This window comes from Castor canadensis, chromosome 6 (genome assembly GCF_047511655.1).
Source record: "Castor canadensis chromosome 6, mCasCan1.hap1v2, whole genome shotgun sequence".
Classification (NCBI taxonomy): domain Eukaryota; kingdom Metazoa; phylum Chordata; class Mammalia; order Rodentia; family Castoridae; genus Castor; species Castor canadensis.
In genome coordinates, this window is record NC_133391.1 from 36,663,481 (window position 1) to 36,677,256 (window position 13,776).

General features: G+C 42.9%; 1 protein-coding gene across 1 annotated transcript; it reads right to left on the reverse strand.

Annotated features, from left to right (window-relative positions):
• Positions 1 to 881: 881 nt before the first annotated feature.
• On the reverse strand, positions 882 to 12,744 carry C1s (complement C1s). Its single transcript, XM_020158223.2, has 12 exons — positions 12,449 to 12,744; positions 11,125 to 11,254; positions 10,677 to 10,884; positions 10,310 to 10,487; positions 9,237 to 9,362; positions 7,961 to 8,160; positions 6,752 to 6,905; positions 6,286 to 6,401; positions 5,576 to 5,654; positions 4,930 to 5,058; positions 3,690 to 3,764; positions 882 to 2,022 (listed from the first exon to the last, which is right to left on the reverse strand). The coding sequence occupies exons 2-12, from the start codon at positions 11,145 to 11,147 to the stop codon at positions 1,226 to 1,228; spliced, it is 2,085 nt and encodes a 694-aa protein (XP_020013812.1). The 5' UTR covers positions 11,148 to 11,254; positions 12,449 to 12,744; the 3' UTR covers positions 882 to 1,225.
• Positions 12,745 to 13,776: the final 1,032 nt, after the last annotated feature.

Genomic DNA, 13,776 nt, shown 5'->3' on the forward strand with positions numbered 1-13,776 from the left:
AAAGTCCACTGCTCAATTTAGTTCTTTTGGTCTATGGAAGGTCAGAGTCCTTTTTTGATAAGTCCCAAACACACCCCTATTGGCAAAAAACTGCTCTCCTGAAAGCCACATGTAACATTAAACAGCCAAAGCTACCCTGAACTTTTTTTTTTAATTCCCTGAACTCATTCTCAATACTGTTTTCATAAAACATCCTGTTAGAACAACCATCACCCTAAGACAACTCTCCTGTCCTGAGTTTTAAAAACGCTGGGGATGTAGCTCAGTGGTAGAGCACTTTCCTAGCATGTGTAAGACCCTGGGTCCCATTCTCAGCACCACAAAAACAAAACAAAACAAAAAAAACCTAAGTGTCTATTTCTTGGTCATTTTTCATTAGGAATCATTCTTTGGAGAGGAGTTTTTTGTTTTGTTTTGTTTTGTTTTCATTTTTCTTCCCTAAAGAATAGCAGGGAAAGTCTCTGGATTCATCACTGCTGAAATTTCAGCTATAACATCTTGGATAGAGTTCAATACCAAGTTCAATTTGCTACCTGACTGACAAATTGACCAAAACTACCAAGAAAGCAGTCCAAAGTATGCTGAATTTCTTTGGTTTTTCTTTTTTATTAAGTCATAATACTGTACTATACAAATGAGTATTAAAATAAAATTAATTTTCAGGTGACATATTGAAGTAATTCATACTTAAAGATCTTAAACAGAAATTCTAACTGTTCACAAAATTCTCTTTGGAAGAGGAGAAAAACTGAACTCCATGTTTTCATGACAGTTAAACATGAGTTGCTAGTTGCCTGAATTCCAAAATACAACAGCCCTTCCATTCCACTCCCTTCTGTGGTTCTGAAGCTTTGATGTAGAATAAGGAAAGTTGGTCAGAATTGGTCTATAAAGATGCTTTATTGTAAGTAGATAATGAATGATCAAGCAAATGGAATTTCAAACAGTAAAGGGGAAACAAAAATATTAAGGTATTCCTGTAGAATAGTGAAGATAAGAGAGTGCCTCTTCCAAGTTGTTCCCTCTGACAAGTATTCACAACTGAATAGCCAATACAATTCTATGATCAAACTCTACCTCCAGCCAGGTATCTTGACGGTGAAGTCCTATGTTAATCATATTCCCAAGTGTTTTCTCAATCATGGTGAAATAATGGGAATATCTTGAAGAGTTGAAGACAATGGATTGGTCCTGTCCTTGGAGAGGTGGGTGGTGTATGCCTGGATTAGACCTTACTGGAGACGGGGTTTTCTTGCATGGTTTTCCTTATCCAGTCAATGTAGTTCTTTACCTTTGTGTAGATCCCATAAGTCCCACACTGTTTCCCCCAGGACACCAGGCCGGCTACATAAAATTTGGGGTCCTTTTCATTGGGGTCCTGGATAGCAAAAGCCCCCCCGCTGTCCCCCTGACAGGTGTCAACACCCATTTCTCCAGCACAGATCATGTTGTCAGTGAAAACATAGGCATCTGACTGCACTCTGGATTTCTCTACTTTCACCTCTTGGCACATATCTAAAGTAGTTATGGGCAACTTTGCCCCTCTGAGTCTGATAACACGATCTCTTGTCTCTGTTCGGCCCCAGCCTGAGATGAGTCCCAGGACTCCCGCTGTGGGGTTGTATTCTGAGGAGGCACCTGGCAGACAAATGGGGGAGATAGTTGGTCCCATTTTCACTGGGTCTTTCAGCTGCACCAGTGCAATGTCATTGTCAAAATTCCTTCGTGTGTTTGGGTCGTCCGTTGGTTTCCAACCCGGATGAATAATCACACGTTCACTGGTGAGCATCTGGACATTTCTCAGATCTGAGGTTTTCACAGAAGTGGACCCAACATACATAGTGGGATCAGAGATTCCTTCCACGACATGGGCAGCTGTCAGCACCCAATGCTCATCAATGAGAGCCCCACCAGCCCATGGGTTCTTAAAGAAGACTTGCCAGGGGAAATTTTCAATCTCTGCAGGGTAACCTCCAAATATCCTCTGTTGTATTGTAAAGGGCTTACTGGGGACTCCGCAGACTAGGAAGGAAAAAGAACAAGGAGAGAGAACAGGAAATGATGGTGTTCTGAAAGTCTTTCAGTCACTCCAATGCTTATACCCATTGGTTGGCAGGGTTCTCCAGTATGATACAGTCAACCTATTTGGTCAACCATTTCCATGTCTGTCTTATCATAGCCTTACCTAAACATCTCAGACTAGAGCTGTGGCTCAAGTGATAGAGCACCTGCTTTGCAAGCATGAAGTCCTGAGTTCAAACTCCAGTTCCACCAAAAAAAAAAAAAAATTCCCTTTGCCAATGCCACAAGTAGAATTGTAGGAGAGATTTGCTAAACAGAGGCAGTGTGTGAATTATCAAGTCCAGATGAGCTAGTGTGTTACACTATCCACAGCTTGACTCATGGTTCCTCTGAGACTCAGCACGTGAGGCCAGAGATCCAACATGGAGCCAGTGAGTGTTAGGCAAGCCTTTCCCCACACAGATTATAGGGGAAGCAAGCTTTCCACCTTCTGATGCAGGATGAAACCCTCATCTAGCAACTTCTGTACTGAAGTTCCAGGCCCCAGTTGTAACTGAGTCCTTCCCAGTAACCCAGGGGTCAGCCTACAAGGGAAAGAGAGTGCGCTCTCTCTCTCGCTCTCTCTCTCAGAGGTACCAGTATTTGAACTCAAGGCCTTATTCTTGCTAGGCAAAGTGCTCTACCACTTGAGCCATGCCTCCAGTTCTTTTTGCTTTAGGTTACTTTCTGAGGCTGCCCAGGGCTGGCCTCAGATCACGATCCTCCCATCTATGCCTCCTGAGTAGCTGGGATTACAGATATGCAGGCTGCTGCCTTCTTTGATCTTGACTTCTTACTGGTTCCAGGTCTGATCACTTTGCCTTTCCCAGTATTGAATTTCAGAGGAAGTTGGCTTACCTAATTCCCTTGCTAGACAGTCTGAATGGACTTTGAGTTTAACATAAAGGGCTTTGGACTCAGGCAGCTCTGAGTTCAAACTCTGCCACTTATTAACTCTGTAAACTGGCACTCAGTTCACTGTGTAAAATAGAACCAGTAATACCTACCTCACAGATTGTCACAAGGATATAGATGAGATAAATTAGCTCCCTAGCTCTCAATAGCACTGTTATAATTACCAGGATGATGATGATAGTTTTGTCCCAGGGCCTTTTTCTACTCAACTCTGATTTTCCTGCGGCCCGTTGTATCTTTCATTCCTCTACATCTTGTTACCATATACATTTTTTTTTGGTGGTACTTGGGTTTGAACTCAGGGCCTCACACTTGCTAAGAAGGTGTTCTAACACCTGAGCCACTCCCCCAGCCCCCAGATAGACTTCTAATATTGTTAACTACACTATTTAATGAAGTTTCTATCTGAGCATTGATTCCTCCTCTCTGCTGTTAGGCCCTGTTTCTAGCAACTGTGCATTAGCTTACCCCATCTATTTCACCAGACCCCACAGGCCCTGACTGACACCAACTGTCACTGCCTGACTTTTCTACTTCGCTCTGGGTGGTTAAGGGAATCCTCATAGCCCAGTGTTACCACCACCTCACTGCACTGAACTCTAGAAGGCCAGGACTAAGTCCTTTCCTGAGAGGGTTACAGCTCCTGTCAGAGGTGACTCCCAACTCCCTGCACAAGTGGCTATGGTTTCCACTCACACCTCAGCCCCGATTACCTGGAAGACACTTCGGCAGCTCTGTGCCCAGAACCTCATTCATCCAGCTCCCGTTAACAGCACAGTGATACTTTCCTGAAATAGTGCAAGGAACACAGATCACACTTCCTCTTTCATGAAGAACCTCAGCTCCTCTGGGATTTGAGTAGGAGGTCAGATTAAATCAGCTGGGGAAGAATCTCAAGAACATTTGCCAAATAATCCCTCAGGCCTCTATCCAAAGAAAGAGAAAGAGCAGTGTCCAGAGCAATAGGAAGACAGGTGTGGTACAAACTGGGAAAGTCCTTCAAGTGGGAAAATGATATGTAACATACAATACAATATGATATGATATATATAATATAATAATGAAAAGCAATGTAGTAGGACATATTTAGTTTCACCATGCATTTCTACATCAAGAAAACCAGTCATGGCCAAGCACAGTGATTCGTGCCTGTAATACTAGCTACTTGGAAGGTGGTGGTCAATAGGATCACAATTCGAGGTCAGTGAAGGCAAAACATTTTCCAGACTCCCATCTCAACAAACAAAAGCTGTGTATGGTGGAACATGCCATTCATTCCCAGCTAGGCAGGAAACATAAATAGGAGTATCATGGTCCAGATAAACCTGGGCATAAATGTGAGACTCCATTCAAAAAATAACTAAATCAGGAGTGGCTCAAGTGGTAGAGCACCTGCCTAGCAAGCATGAAGCCCTGAGTTCAAACCCCAGTACCACAAAAATAATAATAATAATAATAATAATAACTAAATCAAAAAAGGAATAAGGGTGTGGCTCAAGTGGTAGGGGGACTGCCTAGCAAGCCTGAGGTCTTGAGATCAAACCCCAGTACTAAAGAAAAAAGAAAGGAAGGAAGGACAGAAGGAGGGATGCAGGGAGGGAGGAAGAAGGAAGACAGTCATGACAGTATGTTTAGTTATGCATAGTTGGAAGCATTGCTCCTGTGGGGTTTTCATGAAATAATTTGCCCAAAGTTGGAGAAACACACGAAATGGAGGTTGTAGGGGAATTCCTGCTGCAGCTGCAAAGCTGAGCTAGTGACCTCTATGATTCCCCACATATGATCCTTGAGAATGTACCCTGCCCCATGTGAAAACTTGGACTAAGCCAAAAGGATGGTGTCCGTTCTCTCTCCCCCAGGCCTCTGAAAACTCTCTCCTACTCAGAAAAATTGTGTCATCCACCCTCCAACCATTCATACACTTTCTCTTTTTCTCCAGTAGAAGAAACCTACCACCTCCTTCATGTTCCATGTAGTAATACGGCTCCTCACAACTGTAGTGAATGACAGAACCAAATAAAGTATCTTCTGGACCTTCAACTTTACCATGAAGAATGGACTCAGGAGCACCACAGTCCACAGCTACAAGAGGAAGGGAAGAGAATGATGGTCATGACAGCCGCTTCCTCCCAGTAAGTTATGCGGCAAGTTCCATCATCACGCCTTCCTCACCCCATATCCATAAGCACACCCAGCATGAACCTCCCCACATCAGCCTCTGTGTGGCCATCTTCTCCAACTGGCCCCATCCCACTCTCTAGCCCACTGAAACCTTCCAAATCAGAAGGCCTATTGAAGACACAAGGAGGAACCTGGTTCCCAGTCATTGGCTTAGGCTCTTGTAGAACCCAGGAATGTACCCACTTGGAGCTATTAATTACCAATCCCACAGACTCTTCTTTTAGAAAAACCTACTAGTCTAAATGGCTGGGAGCAGATCAGGGCTGGGGCTAAATAATCCTCCATAATTGACTTCCCTTCAAAAGCCCAACCCACCCTCTCACAAGCCTCAGAGGATACCATGCATTTGATTTTAATATGCCAATTTTTCAGCTCCCTTTAGGAGAAAAATAGAGTTCCACACTGAAGAGACACATACGTTGACATTTCAGCTTGGAATTACTCCATTTTCCATTGCTTTGACAGGTAGAATAGAAAAATGTTGAGCCAACTCTTCCCTGGAGAATAATAGACATCATCATGAATTCACACAGAAACATGGAAAATCAAAGGGCTGGGTGCCAGTGGCTCATGCCTATAATCCTAGCTACTTAGGAGGCTGAAATCAAGAGGATTATGGTTTGAGGCTAGCCTGGGGAAATAGTTCAGGAGACCCCCATCTCCAAAATAACCAGAGCAAAAAGGGCTGGAGTTGTGTGGTTCAAGTGGTAAAGCATCTGCTTTTGTAAGCATGAAGCCCTGAGTTCAAACCCAAGTCCCATAAAAACAAAAAAAAAAACACAATGGAATTGATCTCTGGCCTTGAATCAATGAGGAGTCCTCACCAAAAAAGACTGGAACATCTTAGCAGAATGACCAAAAATCCCCAGGAGTTGGGACTGAAAGACAACTTTGCCCCAGCTGTCAGCTCCCCTTCCCCAGGAAGATCAAAGGCAGAGGAAGAATACCAAGCTGGCCAAGGAGATCTGTGACTCACAATGAAGGGTTGAAGACCTTGAGTCATCTGTCTATGGAAAATGCATTAATGTCTTGATCAAACAGGGACATTAGGCAAACTGTCACACAGTTTCAGTATGCTCATCCTGATCTGGAGCCAGCAATTAGGAAGAGGCACAAACAATTCTTTACCTCTACAACTTCGAAACCATCCACACAGGTTATCTTCACCACATCTTTGAACACATATTTGGCCTTTTCAGGCTCCCAAACAGAATTGGCAGTGACTTCTTTAGGACAAGGAATAGCTTGAAAAGGACAGAAATAAATTTTTACTAAAGAGTTGGAAACTCTATTCTATTTACATCATTTTCACACTTCCTAAATTCTCTCAGTTGTCCTCAATTCCAATGCTTAACGTTCCAATATGGCAGATGTCTAAAATAATATGGCACCACTAAGTTCCCTGCATTCTCAGGTCTAATTGAAGGATTACTAGATCTCAACTAGTTGAGGCATTTCTAGAAACTACTGACAGGATAGATCTTCCTAAAGAAGCAAAGTATCTCAGGATGCTAATCAAACAAGTCTACCTGCTTTAAGTCTACATTGTCCAAGGATTTTAGTATCACCAACCAAATATTTCTAGGTTACTCACGGTCTCCATGGTAACGAAGCTTCCAGCCTTTGTTTTCCCCTGTTAGGTCAGTTTGAAAGATGATATCAAGAGCATTACTCTTGGTTTCAATAGTTAGTGGCCCAGGGAATCCATTACCACAGTAAGGACCAAATTGCTGATTTTTTGTGACAAACTGAAAGGAAACAAAATGATTAACTCAGAAGACAGGAAGAACTAAAGGAAAGAAGTTAAACAGAGGATATAAAAGTAGGGGAGAATCCCAGCAGCTCAGCAACTAAGAGATAGCATAGATAAATGGGACTTCATAAAACTAAAAAGCTTCTGCTCAACAAAAGAAATGGTCTCCAAATTGAAGAGACCATCCACAGAGTGGGAGAAAATATTTGCCAGCTAACATCAGACAAAGGACTGGTAACCAGAATATAAAAGGAACTCAAAAAACTAAACTCTCCCAAAATTAATGAACCAATAAAGAAATGGGCAAGTGAACTAAAAAGAACTTTCTCAAAAGAAGAAATTCAAATGGCCAAAAAACACATGAAAAAAAGTAAGGGAGATAATAAATGTAATATAAAATAAGGAGAATTGGGGTGTGGCTAAAGTGGTAGAGTACTTGCTTAGCAAGCATGAGACCTTGAGTTCAGCCCCCAGTACCACAAAATAACTAGTTAATTCAATTAAAATTAAGGAGAAAAAATGAAACCAGGGGCAGAAGGAATTTTGTCTTCAAGAACAAATCTCTCTTCCCAGATTAGCTACTCAGGAGAATCACGGTTCGAAGCCAGCCCGGGCAAATAGTTCATGACGCCCTATCACTAAAAAACCCATCACAAAAAAGGGCTGGTGGAGTGACTCAAGGTATAGGCCCTGAGTTCAAATCCTAGTATCACAAAAAAAAAAAAACCTAATCTCTCAGCTAAGATTGGGAGGATTGCTGTTTGAGGCCACTCCAGGCAAATAGTTCAAAAGATCATCTGCAAAATAACCAGAGGAAAAGGGTGTGGTTCAAGTGGTAGAACACATTATTATGAGCACGAAGCCCTGAGTTTAAATCCCAGTCCCCAAGAAAAAAATCTTAGGTTAATAACATTTCTCTTATAAGCATGAAGCCCTGAGTTCAAACTCCAGTGTAACAAAAAATAATACCTAAGTAAATTCAACATAAAAAGAAAAGAAATCTCTCCAAGTGAGTTAGGATGGGACAAGAATTAATCATCCGCCACGCACAACTAAACTGTCATGGCAGTTCCCCTTCGAGTCGGCTGGCTCCACATCAAAGTCTTCTCTCCGCAGAGTCACCACCACTTGGAAACCCTTCTCCAACAGAATCTGGTATTCACACCTTGAGTTCTCTGGGTATGAGTTGGGGTAATTGGGACTTGCAATCTCCCCAATCAGTGCAGTGAATACATCCCCACTGCAATTGACTAAGGGAGAAAAAGAGAAAGAAGGACTCAAATACAAAGTCAACCAAAGAAGTTCCTGCCCTAATCTATGACTCCTTCTGTCATAAGCTTGTCGTGCTCCATTCCAGCTAACCTTGGATCTCTTCTCTGACTGGATCCCACATACTTCTCAGGAGAGTTAGCCAATGCTTATTAAGTTTCCATTATTTTGCCTATGTTGGAGCCTTTGATGACTATGAATAACCTCAGGCAGTCTCTTCACAGGCTTGTATCTCTGTTCTCCAATTAACTAACTTTACCTTGGAGCCTTTTGCGACAGTTTGAATCTTAAATGTCTCCCAAAGTCCTATACGTTAAAGGCTTGGTCCAAGGCCTGTGGGGCTATTGGGAGGTGGTGGATCCTTTAGGAGGTGGGGATAATGGAAGGAAGATAGGTTATTGGGGGGGTGTCCTTGACAAGAATATTAGGACCTCACCCCTTTCTCTTTCTCTCTCTTTCGTTCTCTCTCTCTTTCTCTCTCTTTCTCTCTCTCTCTCTTCCTCTCTTCCTCTCTCTCTCTCTTCCTCTCTTCCTCTCTCTCTCTCTTCCTCTCTTCCTCTCTCTCTCTCTTCCTCTCTTCCTCTCTCTCTCTCTTCCTCTCTTCCTCTCTCTCTCTCTTCCTCTCTTCCTCTCTCTCTCTCTCTTCCTCTCTCTTCCTGTCTCTCTCTCTCTCTCTTTCTCTCTCTCTCTCCCTCTCTTCCTCTCTCTCTCTCTTTCCTGGTGAGCAACTTTGCCCTACCACATGCTCCCCATCATGATTTTCTGCCTTTCCACAGCACCAAAAACAATGGTGCCAACTGCAACCATGAAATCAAACTTCTGAAACCATGAACCAAAATAAACATTTTCTTCTTTTAAGTTGTTTATCTCATGTATTTTGTCACAGCAACAGAAAGCTGACTAACACACCTTATCTTCTTTCCTTCCTGTGGCTTCCCTTCAGTTTATGAATAGCTGCCAAATGGAACATGAACTTATACTAAACCAGAATGGTGGACAAAGCCTGAGTTCACTCCAAGTGCCAGGCAACATGCACCCCTGTTGATACTAAGCTCACCTCCGCAATTCCTCATATCATCATAGAGGAAGTACTCTGGGGGACAGGAGCAGAAATAACCACCAATGAAGTTATTGCAGAAGTGGCTGCAAGGGACATCTGCAAAATCTGTGCACTCATTTACATCTACAAAGAGAAGAGAAAGATTGAGGTCAACGACGAAGACCTAGGAGGAGGGATGAGGTCAACTCCAAAGCTATAAATGTAAGAAAAAGTAGGGAAGGCTTGTTGCTAGAGATTCTCAAGGAACCACGTTTCAGAGTGGTATTATTCCATGTTACTTTCCCAAACCATGATTCCAGAGTTGTGCCCTGCCACTGCACAGCTGTAAGGGAACTCTCTATGCCAGAGACACATGACTTTTCTTACATACAAAGCATTTTGATGTCAGAGACAATACTGCAGGCTAAAGATGATAGTGATGTCTCCCAGAGGGAAGAGAAATTAGTACATGCATCACTTTATATGATGTTGGTCCTTCTACAAAATCTAAACAAGAGTTTGACTTTATGAGATGTTCCAACTTCACTTTAGCCCTGAGAAAGATAGAGAAGCATGCAGAATTGGAAGGCTTGAAGGCCGTATATTGAAGGGGTTTGAATACCATATTCCTTCTACAATTCTTGGCAAGAATTATCTTTATATGGAGATAATGCCATCTACCTTAAAGGGTTGAGATGAAGATTATGCTAATATAGGTACAATTTCTAATACAGTATCCAATCATAGTGGTTCTAAATAAACTGCTACTTATTATCTATTATTATCACTATCATTATTATAATTGCTAAGATATGATTATGTGTTTGAATTTCACAAAGGCAATTCATAGAAGGACTCAGGCCAAGCCAATACTTTATAAAAGATGTAAGCACAGCTGGGTGTGGTTGCGCACACCTGTGATCCAAGCACTTAGGAGGCATAGGCAGGAGAATCAGAAGTGCAAGGCCAGTCTGGGCTACACAGTGAAGCCCTGTCTCAAAAAAACTCAGAATCCTCATTTAATACATTGTACAATATTTTTCCTACTTCTAACCTTTTAGCAGTAAATCATACATAAGGGTGAGTCTTACCTACGGCAACATAATACGCAGCAAAGCCGGTAAAACGCTCTTCGTTGGAGAAGTCTGACTTAAAGATCACCTGAAGCTTATTGTATGGGACTTGGAACTCTTCCACAATTGGGGAGTTGGGACTCTTGGGGGTCCTCTGTCCACAGAGTCTCCCTTCCTCAGTGTCTCCTGACAGTATCTAAAAGAAAAGTCGAAAAGACACCAGGAAAAGATAATATTTTGGCTTGGAGGTGAGAGAAAAGGGGACAGAATGTAGACCATTTAGCCCCATGGGACTTTTTTACTCCAGCCCACTGTTTGGCATACAGTACATTCTTCCACCCAGCCCTACCCTTCGGTCTCTCTTCTTCATGTGTTTATAATGTACCTGCACTGAGTCATACGTGCACTTCTCTGACAGCTCTATGTCCAAATGGGTAAAGTAGAGGTGAATCCCGAAACCTTCTGGAACTTCTATGTCCCAAGATTTCTCTATCTCATTGGAGTATGCCTGGGGATAGTTAGGGGATAGGATCTCCCCATACATGGTAGGCTTGGCATAAACCCATGCTAAAACAGAAAACAGGACAATGCACCTGGAAAAAAAAATGGCACAGTGAGATGGGGAACCCAGGTACCAATGGCCTCTTGCAGAAATCCGGCATTTGTCACAGGGAGAAAGAAATGCAAAGGGAAAGAGCGACTCTTAGATTGGGATTTTTAAAATGCCTAGCCCAAACCAAAACCCAAGCTTTGGATCTGAGCCCCTTTCTTGAGGAGATGAAAGGAATGTAGTCCATTCTCCCACATATCCCTGGAGATCCCTGATTACTTACCACATCTCTGGAGATTTGTCCATGTCTCTTGTCCTGCCTCTCTGCACCTCTGGACTTTGGAGCTAAAGGGGTGGCAGGTCTGGCAGTCTTTGTCTGACAAACACAGGCACCTGCTTTGGTGAGGAGTCACCTGGGGTTCAATGTAAGAATAACACATAGGTTCAATCATCACCATTTGACACCTGCCCTCTCATGCCCTCCCTGGTCAACTTTAACTAATTTTCTAAACTGGAACTAAATCTTAACTTTCTTGCATTGCTTCTCTGGACTGTCTTCCAATCTTTCTCCAAAGGCATAAGTAGTTTGTCCAGTTTTTAATTCTGTTCTCCCTCCTCCACCCCTGAAACCCCCATCATTAGCCTCTCTCCTACCCTCACAGAACAATATCCTCATTTCCACCTGGGTATTCAGGAGTCCACCTGCCCTGACAATCCAGAGAGGACAGTTCCCTTCTCTTTTACAGAGACCCCTTATCACTCAAGCCACCCTCTTTACTGCGCTTGCTCTTGCAGAAGCTTCTGTTGATGCCCCAATAGCCTCAGGTGGAGGAACAAGCTTCTTTATTCCCATAGAGGAGGGCAGGGACCCTAGAGGAAGTGGTCTGAGAGGCAAAAGAGCCCCCATTGAGACAGGACTGCACCAGGAAGGAGAAAAGCAGCTGAATGACAAGAAATAAAAGGAAAAGTGGTGGAAAACAAATTTCCTACATTAATCTTCCAGGGTTGGTCTATTTATTTTGTTCTTTATTTAAAAAACAAGAATGGCTAGGGCTAGGGCTCAGGTAGTAGACCAACTGCCTAGCAGGCTTAAGGCCCTGATTTCAAACCCCAATACGGCCAAAAAACTTTTTTAAAAAGTAAATAATCAAAGGCAAGTTATCTTCCCACAGTTTCTAGAAAAGTCTTGCCAAAATCGCTCTTTATTTTTCTTTCTTTTTTTGTGGTATTGGGGATTGGACACAGGGCCTCACACTTCCTAGACCAGCAACTTACCACTTGAGCTATGCCCCCAGGCTTTTGTTTTTATTTTATTTTTGAGGTAGGGCCTCACTAACTTTGCCCCAGCTGCCCTAGAACTTTCCATCTCCTTGCCTCTGCCTCTCTAGGAGGGATTTCCAAAATTGCTTTTAATCCTGACAACGGTATGTGGTGGAGTGACACGGCTATGGATGGGGTGAGTCTATGAAAAATAGTTTGTCTATGTTGTGCCTTTTCTTAATACTAATCTTTCCAGCCCTCCATCTTTGCCCCAAACCTTCCTCCATAAAGTTCTCTGCCTTTCTTTTTTCCATGAAATCTCTGCTCTTCATTTTTGAAGTTTTTACCTTCAGCAGCTGATGGGAACAAGTGGGTCAGTCCCTTCTCCTGCCAGTGGTCATGTGTGGCGACCCTGCTGGCTCCCAGGACCCGCTTCCTCTGCAGGAACCTCCGGCCGACCTCTCTGTCCTGGTTCTGTTCCTAAGATTCCTTACCCAAGTGTGCATGTCGGAAATTCCCTTATCAAAACAAAGAGGGGCTGGGAGACCATGACACAGGAAAAGGCTAACTCAGCCTTGGTCTTGGAGCTCCCTCTGCTTTTGAAACCAGAACTGCATCTTTCTCCCAGGCCAGAGATTCCTCTTTCCAGAGCTCCAGGGAGAGAAAGGAGAAATAGGGAATTTCACCAATTGCCTAACACTCTTTTTCAGCCAAAGGGTGTGTTTCAGAGTTCGGGGAAGTCAGGTGATTTGTAGGAAAAGGAGAGAGTTGATACTAAGGAGGTAAAGCCAAACTCAGAAAGCCCAACCCTCTCCCATGTATGAATCACGAATTAATTGTCAAAAGCAGAGGCTCATCCTTGCCTTCAAGGCAACTTTAATGGTTGGATCATGACTTATACATAGACAAACATCTAAGTTCTATCCACCAATCAGGCCCCAGTTCAGCCTTGACCCTTGGCGCCAGATGTGGTTTGAGAGGCAGACTTTTACAAAAACAATGCTGTCTGAGAACTCAAAATTAAGTAACCCCTTTTTCTCCACCTCCCTGCCAGAGACTGGGACATTTCCTTTACCAAATTTCAATCTTTCTTCAGCTAAACATATTGATCTTTGCAGTAAGTAGAATGAAGGCTATAAATTACTTAACATCAGTTCAAGTCAGGTTTTGCTGCCAAGTAAGTTTTGATGTCAAACTTGAAGAACACTTAGTTCTCAGAGCCTTTTGGAGTTCAGAGTTGCAGGTAAGGGACTGGGGGCCTGTGCAATGCCTTCACTGATCTCTCAGGTCTCCTCTATGTCCCTTGTCACTTTCTGTCCCCATTCCATTCACACTAGGGATGGAACCCAGGGCCTCCCACATGCTAGGCAAGCACTCTACCACTAAGCTACACTCCCAGACTTTTACCTACTATCTTAGTGCATTCTAATGAATTTAAGATTTTCATCAGTTGAAGATGCTCCATTATTTTATATACCAACAAGGATTTTTTAAAAATCTGTCAAAGGGCTGGACTCATGACTCAAGTAGTAGAGTGTCTGCCTAACAAGTGTAAAGACCTAAGTTCAAACTCCAGTCCTACCAAAAAAAAAAAAAGAAGAAAGAAAGAAAAATCTGCCAATTAAACTACGGCATGCCATGGATTATAAAATGCAAACTGATTTAAGGAGTGGTA

Excerpts from the sequence above, each read along its gene's own strand:
- C1s (XM_020158223.2), bottom strand. The coding sequence starts at position 11,147 with ATGGACAAATCTCCAGAGATGTG. Across the intron at positions 10,488-10,676 it reads GCACGTATGACTCAGTGCAG|ATACTGTCAGGAGACACTGA; the intron begins GTACATTATAAA and ends CTTTTCTTTTAG. Across the intron at positions 2,023-3,689 it reads GCTGCCGAAGTGTCTTCCAG|TCTGCGGAGTCCCCAGTAAG; the intron begins GTAATCGGGGCT and ends TTTCCTTCCTAG.